General features: G+C 42.9%; 2 protein-coding genes across 4 annotated transcripts in view; one reads left to right on the forward strand and one right to left on the reverse strand.

Moving 5' to 3' along the window:
* pphln1 (periphilin 1) overlaps positions 1–2,449 on the forward strand; it is a 46,098-nt gene extending 43,649 nt beyond the window's left edge. For all 3 annotated transcript variants that reach the window (XM_034163394.1, XM_034163392.1, XM_034163393.1), the window contains one exon: positions 1,681–2,449. In XM_034163394.1, the coding sequence (XP_034019285.1) occupies positions 1,681–1,953 (273 nt within the window). In that variant the 3' untranslated portion in view covers positions 1,954–2,449. The remainder of the gene's footprint in view (positions 1–1,680) is intronic.
* Positions 2,450–2,630: 181 nt separating this feature from the next.
* prickle1b (prickle homolog 1b) overlaps positions 2,631–16,488 on the reverse strand; it is a 72,659-nt gene continuing 58,801 nt past the window's right edge. Inside the window, 7 exon segments of the mRNA XM_034163216.1 lie at positions 2,631–4,778; positions 4,874–5,863; positions 6,617–6,644; positions 6,646–6,693; positions 6,695–6,805; positions 6,878–7,078; positions 12,886–13,024. Of these exon segments, the coding sequence (XP_034019107.1) occupies positions 3,787–4,778; positions 4,874–5,863; positions 6,617–6,644; positions 6,646–6,693; positions 6,695–6,805; positions 6,878–7,078; positions 12,886–13,024 (2,509 nt within the window). The 3' untranslated portion in view covers positions 2,631–3,786.

Here is a 16,488-nt window from a genome sequence, read left to right on the forward strand (position 1 = left end):
GTAAAGAATCTTGTTTTTCAGTACCATGTTGTTTTGGGGCAGTGGAGGTTTGGTGTGAAATAGAGGTTTCCAAACACGGTTCCAGTGTGTGTTCTTTCTGGTCTCTGTAACGCCTCTGGGGAACCACCGCAAGAGGGTTTATTGCTTCTTCGGCTACCAGGTCCTATACAAAGGGCTGTTCGTAAAACCCAAGTGTGGCACATTTTACTTTGTCCAATATGTGTTGTGTGTTAACACCAAACTGATCAACTCCGAGTTTTGTTTACACTTAAGCGCCTGGTGGGGCAGGAAGGAAGGGACCCCATCCTCTCATTTTTGTCATAGCTCACATAAATCACTTAACTTGAATCAAAGTAGCATCCAAACCCTTAAAGTGTTTCTTAAGTTATAAGGAGGTTGAATCCTTTTGTTGTTTTCTTTATGCTGTCATTCGGGGATTATGTCCGTTCAGGGGGCCGTCGGTAAACCTTTTGTTTCCGCACCGTAACTAAAGAACACCTGGTCTGATTGCAACTGCTTCTTGGTGGTATATCAGGAGTGGCTAGAGGAAGGGTCCTTTCAAAAACGGGGGTTATCCGTCATCCAATATGGATGGCAAAGACGCATCTTCTTTTTTATTTTTTTTTTACTACACTAATAATTCAAGAAAGCCTCATCTGATTGAAACCATTGCTTGGTGGTATACTGGGTGAGTGTAGAGGAAAATGGCGGTCAATACACCACATGCCAATTCTCTTTACTGCATATAGGTACTTGCGTAGCGCTAAAGATTTGCTTGAATTTCACTGACAACTGTATTTCCAGCATCTTTGTAAATGGTGTATTCAGAAAGCACAATGTCGTAATAAGTACATACCCTGAAATACAGCCACATCCCACAGCAGCCATGTAGAATATTCTTCTGCTGTCTGGCGTTGCTGTGGTTTCACACAGCTTTGTATGTAAATAAAGTAGCCGCGCCCTTCCATACTTTCAAGTTGTAGAAGTTCCACATAACGGTCTGTAAGTATAACTAGCCATCGTCACATTTGTATTGCTTGAGTCTTTCATTTGCCCATCCACAAACAATAAGCGGGTTAGCATGCACATTGCTAACACGAATAGCTAGTAGCCATTTCAAGTCGTGTGTCGCCGACACAGCTGTCCCATTAAACTCGTGAAGAGAGCCGTCCGCCGTTGTCATCTGGCGTGGCTTTCTCTCCAACTCCTCGTGGTCACACTTCTCCAAAAGCGGATAAACTTGTGCGGCTTCCTCCGCAACACTGTCCAGCTCCCCCTTACAGCGAGAATGTTCCCCCCCCCCCCAGCTGTGAGACAGTCATATTCCTGAAATTTCTATGTACCTCCTTGATGCCAGATTTGGCGAGAACACGTGACAATAACTCTAAACAAACAGTAAACGTAATTACAAAATAAAGCACAGTTTGCCATGTGCCAAACTAAAAATCTTCACTGAGGTGTGTTTATCATCTTAAAAAAAACAAATGGCCTTATATGCGATAGGTAGAATTGTAAAGTAGCAATTTTCAAGATACAAATAGAGCACATACCATCTTTAAAGCAGCAGTCTTTTGCTCTTGGAAATAATTTCCACACTTCATTATCACGCCCACTACGCGTGGGGGTATATGGCGCTTTGCATTGCTATCTTTTAAGTGCTGTTTGTCTGTCTGTCTCCAGGTGTACCGTCAGGACTGCGAGACATTCGGCATGGTGGTGAAGATGCTGGTGTCTAAAGACCCCGGCCTGGAGAAACAGCTGCAGGTCCCACTAAGAGAGAACCTTGGCGAGATCCGTGAGCGGTGCCTGGATGACCTCAAACACTTCATCAAAGAGCTGGACGAAGTGGTTCGTCAGCCAGAACCTGCCGTCTGTGACTCAAGCACCCCGTCCACATCTGTAACCAGTCAAAAATTTTCTAAAACAGGACTCGGCAACAACTCGGCTTACTGACAAGTCTCCCCGATTTAGGCGTGACCTCAGACTGACGGTGGGATGGAGGTTTGTCTCGGTTTGACCGTCCAAGACTGATGGAAACAGCGGTTCTCTTGAGTAAATTTTTGCATTGCTGGACTGCTCGTGATTTACAGCACAGCAACACAAGGAACAACAGAGATGGATGCAGCGCCGCTATGTCACGTAGAGACAAGCAGTGTTAGTTTTGAGTACTTTTTGTTTGTTTTTTAAACCTCTGGATTCTCTGTTGAAAGCTGGTCATTGTAAACTATCCTTTAAAGTCGTCTTCCGACTGCAAAGAATGATGGTCTGAGTGTTTGTTCTCCAGCACATTTTGTTTTGTACCCTTAAAAGAAGAAGAGATAAAACTGTGTTCTGTTCTTGAAGACATTTGGTTCTGTTAATTTAATTTACGAAGCAGTCGGCTACGACTTGGTGCTGCTAAAGTTCACAACAGTTCTACATTCTTGTATAAATTTGTATTGTCTAGAAATTCCCGTTTCCTTGTGTTGACTCCTTTTTTTGCTTGCAGATGTTTCTTCTTCTACCCTCAACCCCTGGTGAAGAGAGAGAGTGTGGGGGGAGGCAAGAAAAGTTACCCCATGAGCCCTATGTTATAAATATCGCTATTGTCCAAGTTTTTTCTCTGAGAAACAACACAGACGCCACTAAGCTTTGGAGAAAATATTATTACAAGCTTTTTTTAAAGTCACAAAGCATTTAGCTGGTTATGATAAAGTAAGGACTCTCAAATATTTGAGCTGTGTGTGGGGGGGGGTGCACAGATGTCATGGATTAAGTAAAATTCCGGTAGTACTAATAATACGGCACTTTATTGTGTAGACCAGTTCATGAAGCGGCACCTTCTTTGCATCAAACAAGAGATTGAGGTCTTCTTTGTTTGTAGCAGTTTTCCATCATACACTTAAAAGTACAATACCTTTAAACCACAGATATATATATATAAAAAAAATACCAGTATTAAAATCTTAACTTAGTATATACAATATCATTTTGTAATATTATGCATTAAATAATTTGGTTAATTTCTCATTCCTACTTTTATTAACCTTTTGTACAATAGCATTGCAGTTTTAATGTTCACAAAGACATTGCGGCAAACATGACAGATTGTAACTTAATGGCAAATGTGAAAGAAGTATAGCAGGTAGCTGAATTTAGCAGTTTTCTGTAGTGGTGATTTGGCGGGGGCTGCTTGGCGTGTCTTCCTAGGAAAGGTTGGTTCAGTTCATACAGATATTAAACACGTGGCTACTCGGGCTCGACTTGCACTCAACACTGTCCATTTTTGGAGTCAAGCACAAAACCATTAACCCGGTTATCCCGAGTTGAGTACAAGCTCACCTGGAGTTACACCAGGCTCGTGGCGAGTTGTGCGCTTGCTCAGGAGGACTCTGCGCTGAACACATTCAGGTGTGAGACCTGCTTGTGGAATTCTACCGAGACGTGACTCAACCCAAATCCAGCAAGTTGTTGCACAATCGTAAAGCTCCTGCAATCACCATTTCAAGTCCTAATATCTAGGCCAAATTTGCGTTCGCAAAATTTTTTGACTATTTTGTACCATTCCAATATATGTTTCTCCTTTACTAATATTTGTACCATAAGTGGATTTACACAGGTCTCACTTCTGATCTGCGTCTTGACATTTGGCCGTGGTGAATATTATTTAGGTCAAATCCAATTTGATCACAATCTTGACTGAGTTTGTACTAGAGTTGCTATAGGGCAGTGGATTAAACATTGTGTGGTCATCGTCAGAAAATCAAACATTTTTCTTGTAGTGCAGGTTATAGTGTAAATGCCGCCCTAATTGTCTGAGCTGTTATGAGATAATACAGTTTTGGTACGGTGACGCTTTCTCCGAGTAGTCTGTGAGCTGTGACACTGAGACGAGAGGGCTGTAACTCTAGTCGGGTAGTCCTCAGCGTAGTACAGACCGGCAGCTCGAGGCTGAGGGATTGGCTGTCCGAGGAAATAACCCTCCTCCTCAGAGTCCGATGAGGAGGAAGAGCAGGTCGAGCACCAGTCGTCATCATCTCTGTAGAAACCCAAAAAATGCTCAGCCCGCCGGTCTCCGTGCATCCCGCCCTGAACGTTATAATCAGGGCGGGTTTGGCAGTAGGTCATAGGCAATCTGTGCGAGGAGTGCTGTGGAGGTACAGCGCCACATTGGGGGTTCATTGGACTCTGTGGCTGGGGCTCAAATGGCCTCTGTGCCCTCTCCAGTGGAACCATGTGAAGGGCGTTGTCCGAGCGTGTTTTACGGCTCCTGTGGTGCCGGCCTTGGCGGTGATGCTGTCTGCTGTGCCTGCGATGGCTTGTCGGATGACTTCTTTCTCTTCCGGTTTCATCTGAGCAATATGTCCGCCTTTGTGGTTTCTCGCTCATTGGGTGCTTTCTAACGTTGACCTCAAACCCGTTGTTATATCCGTTGTCTACAGTGTCCTCTGAGAATGTGACCATCTGAGGTGGTCTGGACTGAGACTTGCTCCTCCTTAGAGCTGGAGCATGGACAAAGGAGGGTGACAGACCTTCTGGATGTGGTGAGAGTGACATAACTGTTGTGTTTCCCCTCATTACCAACGCTACCTCCTCCTCTTCTCCAGTTGGAGACAACCTCTGGTGTTCCAATTCTGTGTTAAAGTTAAGGGAGTTGTTACTATGGTGAAGCTGAGAAGAATTGAAGGTTCCCATGTTGCTCATCTTCTCACAGTCCTCTGCAGCCTGTGAGCAGTCCTGCAGTTCATGAAGGGAGTATAGTACAGGTCGGTCCCTCCCTTCTCCATCCACCGAAGCACCTGAAGAAAACAAGCAAGAAGGTACCACGTTTCAAACATATCCTGTGCCTAAACGCCAAGTTATCATATAACCATCTAATGAACATTCTCCTTACCAGTAATGTTTGACAAAGCCAATGAGTCCATGGAGTCTCCAACACCCTGTTGAGTCTGTCTCAGCTCATCAGTTATACATTCGAGAGAGTCTTCATACCACTTGCTGTTGTCCTGCCAGAAGACCTGTGTCCCTGTCCCGTCCGGATCCTGATCCAATTCCAGCTCTTGGATCTTTCTTGCACTAGCTGGTCCTGGATGACTTCCATACGCTGAGTCGCCCAACCCATCCTGGGACTGGGCCCAGTACATTTCAGGCAGATGTGTCTTACTCATCACTCCAGGGCTAAGGCTGTTGGCTCGTGATTGAGTAGTCTGACTTGGTGTTGGACTAGCAGGGGTTGGAGAGGAGGTGGTAACCCCCACAGGAGTAGTATCAAGCTTTAGCCAGGGGTCAGCAGCATTTATCAGCCGACTTCTGACACCAACAGGGCTGGAGGTGTTCGGTGATGCCTGCTGAAGATGATGTAACATCCCACGGTCACCAAACTTGAGCAGTAGCTGAGTCATATAGTCTTCATGCTGGGCCCACTCTTCTGGATCCTCCTCTCCACCTATATCCTGATCTTCCCTCTCCCTCCAGAACCTCTCCTCCTCTAGGCCAACACTGGCCAGTTTATGACATACAATATCGGTGTCACCATCTGCATCTCCATCACCTTCTCCTTGCTCAATCTTGTAGTCAAACAAAGGGTCGGCGGTAGGGGGGTTTAATACCTGTGATTGTCTCCACTGTTCAGAAGGCCGGGTACTCTTCCCCATGCGGACACTGCGCCGCGATTCACGTGAACGTGCAGATTGGAAGGCAGAATCCGATGAATCTGAGGTGTGGATGTCTTCCCCCTGGCTGCAAGCCTTTGAGCAATAAATGCGACCCTGCTTAGGCAGGAAGGGGCAGCCTAATAAGGATGTTTTGCACTGGGCACAACAGAAGCATTGGTCTGTGGCATGCCAATGTACACCTTCATAGGTCATCTGGGCATGGTCAACCCCTAGATGAAAGTAGCACATGGAGAAAACGGTCACCGCTTTAGAATATAGCTTCTCCCAATTCCAAAGTAATTAATAACTACAGGATTCTTCAGGATGATTCTTTAGTGTATGCTTATTTAACATTACACCTACAGAAACTCATCTTTTCTGACCCTTGAGATCCATTTGATATAGATAATTTAATGCAGATTTGTTGACATGGTCTCTGGGAACTCAATTTCTGAGGAGGGACAACAGTCCCAGTGTTTAGCCCTGATTGTTGTGTTGTTTCTGTATATAGTTTTGAGATCTGGACACTTAACAAGTGACCTAAGATGACCACCGATGGCTTCAGAACTAGGTTTCCTCCACAGAATCTTTTGGTACAGCTGGAATGACATGTCTTGTATTTGCAAGGAACATCTATAGGGCATTAGGGCCATGTGTGTTGAGTCGGTACACAGGTGTCTCGGGAACAACGGTATGTCTATATATCACCTATGTACAGCAGCTGGATGGCTACTCAGGAAAATTGTCATAGACTATTGTTCTGGCTGAGTGGTTGCTAGGATCTAGGGCATTCACCTAAACAATCTGGTAGACCAAAGGGTGAACTGTGTTACGGACACCAAACCTTATTACAATACCTTCATTCTCAGGAAGAGAGTGAGGGTAAAAAATGGGAAAATATCCATTTGAACAACAAAATAAAGACATCTAGCACCTCTATTTTTATAAAGAACTCAACATTTTCAAAACAAGCAATAACTTACCAATGTTCTCACCACAAGCCTCGCAGTACTACCGCATATAATGACTCAAAGCAGCCACAGCAGTAAGGTCGGCCATCCTCTCATAATGTAGCGCTGACCGCCCAGCATGGTCTCGCACTCAAAACAGGCAAAGTGCTTCATGTGCCAGTAACGACCCTCCGCTTCTGTGCACTCATCTGCAAATATGATCTGATGGGGAACGTATACCTGTTAGACATGTCTGCTTTATGGTACATGGTACTGTTAATTCTCCCAGTTTACCTCATCACAGGAAGAGCATCGCGGTTTGAGTAGCTCAGCGTGGTGTCTTCCACAGAGTAGCTTGCCGTTTGGTAAAGAGATCAGATCCACCAGCAATTCTTGGCACGTTGCACAAACGAAGCATGCTGGGTGCCAGCAAGGGCTCGGTCCAGCTCTGGATGCAAAAATGGCCATTTCTCCTCCGGTGATACCTCCAGTACACTAATTGATCAAACATACACACAACCAAGATGAGTCATAAAATGTGGGTTTGATGTTTTATGTTTTTTAGTCTGCAATAATACCTGTGGCCATTAAGTCCTGATGACTATTCTTGATAGTCATTGTCCTTGCGATTTGTTGGCAGATATTCCAAAACACAATTTGTTTGGGCAAGTCTGACCTTTCAACCCAATGACCTTGACCTTTACTTGAATGATTGATTCCTGACCTAGTCAGGAAAATTCCATAATTAAATTTGGTTTAAATAGAGTTGAAAATTAACATCGGTGGCCATTATGACCTTGCCCAACATTGGCCATGAGGCCCATTGATCCCATGGTTTTTCCCTGGATTCCTTATCTGAAACAGATGAGAGTCTATGATTCTCCCCGAATGGGTTGTCAGTCTTACATGGGTTACTTCCTCAGACAAGGCCTTTACCCATCATTATGACCATGACCTTTGCCAAAATGAACCTTTTAAGGGAAGGTTTGATAGAAATTGGTCAAATGATCAGAGTTGGAGTAGGCTGATGGAAAGGACCTTGACACCAGTGATTGGCTTTAGCAAATTTAAATGGGAATTCTGGAAAGCACCTATATTTGTCATCGGGACTGAACAAATCAGTGTGAAAATCAACATTTTTTTTTTTTCCTTTGACCACAAGGGCTTTGTTCTTTGCCAAAATAAACCCTCTGAGGGTAACAATTGTGTCTAATATGTATTATGTAATTGTTAATTATTATAGCCTAGTTTTGACGTGTACTCTGTGTAGGTCCTTGGTACCAATGAAATCAAATGCAGTTCTGTCCACCCAACAAAAGATGGTGTTATAGCTACTAAAATACAAAGACATGGTTTACTGTGCTACTACATAGTTAATTTATTAGGTATATTACTGCTAACATAGTAACATAATGTAACATATCTGCTTCTTCATGGAAGCACACTAAATATGTTCAGTGTGATGGGTTGAGCAATGGTAATAATGGAACTGTTATTAGCCCCCTGGATGGGATGCCAGTCCATCGTTGGTCACTTACCCGGCCAAGGCTGGTACCCACTTATAGCTCGTTGGACTACAACAATACAGCTGAATCGTCTTGTCCAAGGAAACAGTAGCATAAACAGGATGTAAACCCAACAACCCAACTCCTATCCCATTCAGCAACCTCCTCTGCACCCATGATGAAAACATCAAATTTCCCCTGTTAAGCACTGGTGAGCTATTACCCGAACCCGCTCATTCATGCTACTGGCTAGAAATTGAAAATATAACGCACCATGAACTTTACATGAGGTAGAATAAAGTACAACCCATTGGGCCAGTACGTATCCCTAGATACCGTAGCATGAAGCGACTGAGTCTAGAACTCCCCCTGAGTCGGACACCATTCCATCACAGGACACGTCCTTGGTCTCATTTTCTATACGGTCAGTAAACTGAGGTTTCCTAGCTTTGGTGATAGTCAAATCAACGTGTTGATCCTTTGTCATATTCGATTCATGTCTACAGTCTCAACTCTATAAACGCAACTCGTGCAAGATAAACGGGCAGCGCTATTATTAGGCCTTGTTAGAAGGCCTTGCCATCAATTACGACAATGCCTATTTCCCTCAATTAAATAAATAAACACTGCAATAACATTAGGTTTATCTTCCTTTCCAAACCCTGGACCATGGCAGTGTCTGCAGACTGGTAGTTGTTCTCTGGGCGCTGGACTGTTGTGTGCTCTAAATGGTTGGTTTGTGTCCAACTATTAAGATGGGTTATTTGTTGTATGAATGTAGAACGGCAAATACTTCTCTAATCTTCCACATAGTGCGTCCAAATGTCGAGACGTCGCCAGTTATTTTCGTGTGCAAGACATTGGGGTTTTTTTTTTTTTTGGTGGCTGCATTTTATAAGATACTCAGAAGTATTCTGGCCTTGGTCTTGAGTAGAACACCGGTGTGACTCCGCAGAGGTTGGCGGACGTGCCTCAACGTGTATTACGAGTCTTTATATAACCCGGCGGAGTGCTGAGACACCCCGAGGCGGCTGAGGGCTAGCATACCCAGCTGTTAGCCATTATTACAGGAGTGGACAGACGGGCCTCGGATAGAAGCACAGGGGCCTGGGGGGCTCTGGGAGGCACACCACCACGAAACTGGAGCTTGACAAACCGTATAAGAATGTGTGTACATTTATGCATGGTGTTGGCGGAGGGCATGTGTAAATTTGCAGTTAGGTCCATATTTATTTGGATGTCAGCCTTTTTGGGGTGTTAGCCATTAATCACAACTAAATAGAATTGAAAGCGAATAATAAGCATGGAATATAGGCTTTTTAAGCATAATAGCAACATTTTTAAGGGCAACTGGCCACTGAACTGTGATGTGTGTTTTTCCCTCATTAGATCACAGACAATATTGCCGAATATAATGTTACATACTCATAGGGTCTTCAGTATGGCCAATTGTGATGTCGTAAAAGGACGTGGATAGAGTTCAGTTCAGTTTGGTGGAGCGGATGGGAATCCAGATCAAGGTGCAGATCATGCCTTTGATCCTGACTGCTTTGATTGTTGTTCCTTTGATCCTCATTGTGCCATTGATGTTTGAAGTTGCTCCTGATCCTACCACTCAGGTCTGCCAGTTCAGTTAACCTGCTATCCAGGTAACTGAAACTGAGTAAACGGAGTAAACAGATTAACTTTAGTGTAACTAGTAATTACCTTATACCCTATTCAGGACTTTTGGGGTCCATTGGACCCCATGACAATTCCTTTCTCCATATTGTGTGCACTGAAGTCCTGAATAGGGTTAAAGTAACAGCAATAGAATAATTATTCTTGGTTAATCTGTCAGTAACTGACCTGTAACTGACTAACCGAAATGTAACCAAAGACTGGAGGAACCTTTTAGGGTAACAAGTAACTCTCAATGAGATAACTAATTGGTAAGAGTAAATGGAACTGACTTACTAAGAGTAAGTAACAATAATGGGTTAACCTAGGAGTAACCTGCATCTAAGTAACTTAAAAGTCCCATCCTGATGAAGTGGCAGATCTTGCCTTTGAGCTTTGACACAGACTATCAGCATCAAAGCACATCCTGAGCAAGGTTTAAAACAATTAGCAATCGGGATCAAAGCTAGATAATCGCATCTTAAAGTCACTAATTGGGATCAAAGTTCACGATCAAAGGTCACCAGTAAGGTTCAAAATGGGTCATAAGCATCAAAGGTTGGATGGAACTCATGTTCAAACACCATAGATCAGGATCAAAGTTCAAGATCAAAGTCCATCAGTAAGGATAAAAAAAATGAGTGATAAGCATCAAAGCTTGGCGATCATGTTCAAATATCACAGATCAGGATCAAAGGTCACCAATAAGGCTCAGAGATGAGTGTAAGCAAAAAAAAAAAATCAAAGATCAGCACTTAGTATGTAAGAATGTAAGACAGCCACATCAAAGGGATAACCCTCTCATAATGCCAACAGAGGAAAAAACAAAACGCTGTTGGACCTCAGTGGGAGTATGTGATGTGTAAGTACCATCCCAGATAAGAAATGGAAAGTGTACTGACTCGCTGTCCACCCAGTATGGACCCACAAATGAAAGCTGACATTCTCTGACTGTGTGTACATTCTGTCAGTTGTGTTTGGTGTGATTGCAAATCCACTTGAGCTGGAGCAGCGGTGAGCGTCCGCTGAAACAAGCGCGGCTGGCCCTGGACGCCCTGACAGAGGATGCGGTTTGCTGGCTGGCCATGGCTCAATTTGCCGAAAGCCACTTCACACTAATATTTGCATTCCCCTCCATCAAAAGGATATTTTTGGTGAAATATGATCAAGGACGGCTTTGTCGACGCTGGATGTTTTGTTTCAAAGTTCATATATATATATATATATATATATATCTCTGAAAGGTTTGGAAAACAAGATATGTGTGAAAAACTAAATATAGTGTAATGAAAGAAGTGCTTTGTCAAAAAAAAAAAAAAAAAAAGATTACATATTAACCTGTACGTTGTCGCTGTCGGCACAGCGAGCTGCAGATGATTGGCAGGAAATAGACCCAGTTCCTTGTAGGGAAACGGATTTCTCCGCTCGACTTGAGCGTGAGCCTCCTAATTTCCCAGTTCCTCTCCTGCCTTAATGAGGAAGTTTGTGTCGGTGATTAAAAAAACATTGCATGAACCAATCAGGACAGCGCCTCAGGTTGGCACGCGCTGGGGTAAGATAGTGGATGTAAATATGCAGTTGGTTTCCTTGTAACTACAAAGTTACCTCATTCCTAGTCTTTAGGAAAACCTTGAGTAGATAAATATTGTAAATAATATATGTATAACGTACATCGAGACTGTTGATAGGATACTGCCGATAACAGCTATATACCGTAGATAATTGATACAATGGATAAGAGACTTTAGATAATAGATACTGTTGATACTGGGTATATACTGTGGATAATAGAAACTGGTAGTTACTCAATACTGAATATATAGGGTAGATAATAGATACTCTAGATAATAGATACTGTTGATACTGGGTATATACTGTGGATAATAGAAACTGGTAGTTAATCAATACTGAATATATAGGGTAGATAATAGAGACTTTAGATAATAGATACTGTTGATACTAGCTGTATATTGTCGATACTGGGTATATACTGTTGATAATAGAAAGTGGTAGTTAATACTGAATATATAGGGTAGATAATAGATACTCTAGATAATAGATACTTTAGATAATGGATACTATAGATAATAGTAATGTATGGTAGATAATAGAAACGAGTAAATAAGCAATACTGTAGGCAATGCATACTGCTGATAATAGAAATGGGTAGATAAAAAATATACTGTAGATAATAGGTATATACAGTTGATAATAGAAACAAGTTGATAATCAGTGCTGTAGATAAGATATATAACTGTATAAAAATATACCGTAGATAATAATATATTACTGTAGCTCATGGTCACCAACCCTGCTCCTGGAGATGAGATAGATAGATAGATCTATATGGCTATATTTCTAGCTAACTAGCTAGAAATATAGCCATACAGGTAAGGTTAGACCTTACCTGTGTGAAGCGCCTTGAGGCAACTCTGTTGTGACTTGGCGCTATATAAAGGAAAGTAAATTGAAATTGAAAATTGAAATAGCTAGCTAGTGCTATATGGCTCTCTAGCTACCTAGCTGGCTAGCTAGCTAGATGTGTACTGATGTACAAATTCAAGAAATAAATAGTTATTTTAGCAGCATGGTGACTCAGTGTTTAGCACCGTTGCCTCACAGCAAGGAGGTTGTGGGGTTTGATCCCCACCTGGGGCCCTTTCTGTGTAGTGTTTTGCATGTTCTCCCCATGTTTGCTTGGGTTCCCTCCAGGTGCTCGGCTTCCTCCCACATCAAAAACATGTACGTTAGGTGAATTGAAAACTTTAAAATGAACCGTAGGTGTCCTGTCCCAGAGTGTACCCTGTCCTCACATCTCACCACTGCTGGGGTAGGCTCCAGCTCCCCCATGACCCTTAATTGAACAGTTGTTTTGTGATCGTATTATATCGGGTGTATTCTGAAACGCAAATAACATGATCATACCACCAAACAGTCCTACGGAAAGGATTTTGGTTGAACTAAACTTTGAAATATCCCAGAAGAAGAGAGATGGTTGACTGAGGTGTGCAGGGAATGCGGTCCGTGACAGAACGAGAGAGAGTGAGAGCATTTTCTCATAGAAATGCACTAAATCTGTGTAATAAACTGTTATTTTGTGACTGATTCACAAACACATCTCAGCCGTACGTGACCTACATTTTCACAGCGGGTGTGTTGCAGAGCCCGGGGCAGAATCTTGGGTGTTCCTCTTCCCAGTGCCTCCCTCTTCCTCTGCGTGCTGAACATATGAAGCTCCCTCTTCTCCTCCTCAGTCAGAGTGTGGCAGTAACGCACCGGTCGACAAACAGAGGGAGCAAAACATGAAGTAGAGCAGCGTTTGAAACCCAGCTTTCACTTTTGCATGTAACTATATGGGACGTGCCTCCGTGTCGGGCTGGAAAAGGGTTAATTCAAGCTAACCCCCTGAAGGCCGCGTTGAAAGGATGGCGTGAGCGGTACACAAACCTTCGCTCATGTTTAGAGATGTGAGGAAGGCCCAGATGAAAGATGAAAACCACCCTAACAACCAGTTTGGTTGTTCTCTAAACGACACATTCACTGTTTTGGCCTCTCGCTTCACACACACACAGAGTGCTTATCCTTCCTAACCACAGTTACGCAAGAAATCCTCTGGCAGTTTGCTTCCTCAAGCCAGCACGTCCGCCGGCAAACATCATAAAACCGCTCAGTCAACACTGTCCGCGTTCAGTATTGTGGATAAAATGACTTCCTCTGTCTGACAGTAGCCCCTCCCCCCCCTGATAACTCGCGCGCGTATCGCCGAGTGTAAACTCTATTAACACCGATGTGAAAGGAACTCCGGTTTAAGTGTCATTGAGATAAAATAGGAAGAGAATCCGCCATGTGCTCTACTGTCACAGAATGCGGTCATTGTTTGGTTTCACTCACTCATCTTCAATCGCTTATCCGGGATCGGGTTGTGGGAGTAACAGTTCCAGCAGGGGACCCCAGACATCCCTTTCCTGGGACACACTGACCACCTCCGACTGAGGGATCCTGAGGCGTTATCAGGCCAGTGTGAGATATATCTCTCCATCTAGTCCTAGGTCTTCTCGGGTCTCCTCCCAGATGGACGTGCCTGGAAACACCTCCCTATGGAGCCACCTTCGCCTTTTGGCTCAGCTCCCTTTTTGTAGAGCAAATGCAACACCCGCCCCTGCTGCAACAGATTCTCCAGCCAATCTCACGCTCGATTGTCCCCTCACGTCGTGAACAAGACCCTGAGGTTCCTGAACTCCTTCACTTGGGTAAGACCACATTCCCTACTTGGAGTAGGTTTGGTTTTATGAGAAGAAATAAGTGAGGTGACTGACATGGCTTAGATTTACCCAGCTGTTAGCTTTATGTTTAGGTAGTCTGGCTTATAGTTTATGAAGATAAGAGTAGGATTCCCCCATCAACTGTAGTGTTAATGAAATGTTTTGTACAGTGCATTAGTGCAGTGGTGCAGTTGCTGGGTGGTATTGTTGCCTGGAAGTACTGTTGCTGGGTATTGCTATTGCTGGGTACTGCAGTTTCTGCATGGTGCATTTGGTGGGCAGGGAAGTTGCTGGGCGGTGTTGGTATTGGCTATAACTCTTGAAGGAGTGCATTTCTATAGTTCCTCTCCATCTAGCAGGTGTAGTGCAGCAGATAATAGAATATTTACCGAGGAATCCTGCAAATGGGGATAAAAGTACCAAATCTAGCACAAATACCCCTTAGAATTACTCTTTGAAAAAAACAATAGGCCACTTGAATTTACAATAGGCAGCCAGGTAGGGGTTAGTTGAAGAATTCCACAGGGGTCAAAATTTTAAAATGTTCAAATCATATTGAAAGCTATACCACATTATTTGTCTGATCATAAAGATTCCAAAAAGGTATAGTTTGGAGTATCTATGACTGAATGTTCTGGAGTTATGGGGTAAAAACTTTAAGAATGGTGACAAAGGTCAGTTTCAGTTTGTACAAGGGTGAAAAGTTAAAGTTGTTCTAATTTTCATAAAAAAAATTGATGCAAATTATTGGTTGAGTTAATAGAGTTTTAAAAAGGAATAGTTTGGACCATCTGTCATGCTTAGTTGTCATGTTACAGGGTCACATCAATCAATCAATCAACTTTTTTCTTGTATAGCGCCAAATCACAACAAACAGTTGCCCCAAGGCGCTCCACATTGCAAGGCAAGGCCATACAATAATTATGAAACACAGTCTACTCTAAAGCAACATAACCAAGGGATGGTCCAGGTCACCCGATCCAGCCCTAACTATAAGCCTTAGCGAAAAGGAAAGTTTTAAGCCTAATCTTAAAAGTAGAGAGGCTATCTGTCTCCCTGATCTGAATTGGGAGCTGGTTCCACAGGAGAGGAGCCTGAAAGCTGAAGGCTCTGCCTCCCATTCTACTCTTACAAACCCTAGGAACTACAAGTAAGCCCGCAGGCTGAGAGCGAAGCGCTCTAATGGGTAATATGGTACTACGAGGTCCCTAAGATAGATGGGACCTGAGTATTCAAAACCTTATAAGTAGAAGAAGAATTTTAAATTCTATTCTAGCATTAACAGGAAGCCAATGAAGGGAGGCCAACACGGGTGAGATATGCTCCTCTCCTGCTAGTCCCGTCAGTACTCTAGCTGCAGCATTCTGAACCAACTGAAGGCTTTTTAGGGAACTTTTAGGACAACCTGATAATAATGAATTACAATAGTCCAGCCTAGAGGAAACAAATGCATGAATTAGTTTTCAGCATCACTCTGAGACAAGACCTTTCTGATTTTAGAGATATTGCGTAAATGCAAAAAGGCAGATCCTACATATTTGTTTAATATGCGCTTTGAATGACATATCCTGATCAAAAATAACTCCAAGATTCTCACAGTATTACTAGAGATCAGGGAAATGCCATCCAGAGTAACGATCTGGTTAGACACCATGCTTCTAAGATTTGTGGGGCCAAGTACAAATAACTTCAGTTTTATCTGAGTTTAAAAGCAGGAAATTAGAGGTCATCCATGTCTTTATGTCTGTAAGACAATCCTGCAGTTTAGCTAATTGGTGCGTATCCTCTGGCTTCATGGATAGATAAAGCTGGGTATCATCTGCGTAACAATGAAAATTTAAGCAATACCGTCTAATAATACTGCCCAAGGGAAGCATGTATAAAGTGAACAAAATTGGTCCTAGCACAGAACCTTGTGGAACTCCATAATTAACTTTAGTCTGTGAAGAAGATTCCCCAGTTACATGAACAAACTGTAATCTATTAGACAAATATGATTCAAACCACCGCAGCGCAATGCCTTTAATACCTATGACATGCTCTAATCTCTGTAATAAAATTTTATGGTCAACAGTATCAAAAGCAGCACTGAGGTCCAACAGAACAAGCACAGAGATAAGTCCACTGTCCGAAGCCATAAGAAGATCATTTGTAACCTTCACTAATGCTGTTTCTGTACTATGATGAATTCTAAAACCTGACTGAAACTCTTCAAATAGACCATTCCTCGGCAGATGATCAGTTAGCTGTTTTACAACTACCCTCTCAAGAATCTTTGAGAGAAAAGGAAGGTTGGAGATTGGCCTATAATTAGCTAAGATAGCTGGGTCAAGTGATGGCTTTTTAAGTAATGGTTTAATTACTGCCACCTTAAAGGCCTGTGGTACATAACCAACTAACAAAGATAGATTGATCATATTAAGATTGAAGCATTAAATAATGGTAGGACTTCCTTGAGCAGCCTGGCAGGAATGGGGTC

Source organism: Thalassophryne amazonica, chromosome 22 (assembly GCF_902500255.1).
Source record: "Thalassophryne amazonica chromosome 22, fThaAma1.1, whole genome shotgun sequence".
NCBI classification, from domain to species: domain Eukaryota; kingdom Metazoa; phylum Chordata; class Actinopteri; order Batrachoidiformes; family Batrachoididae; genus Thalassophryne; species Thalassophryne amazonica.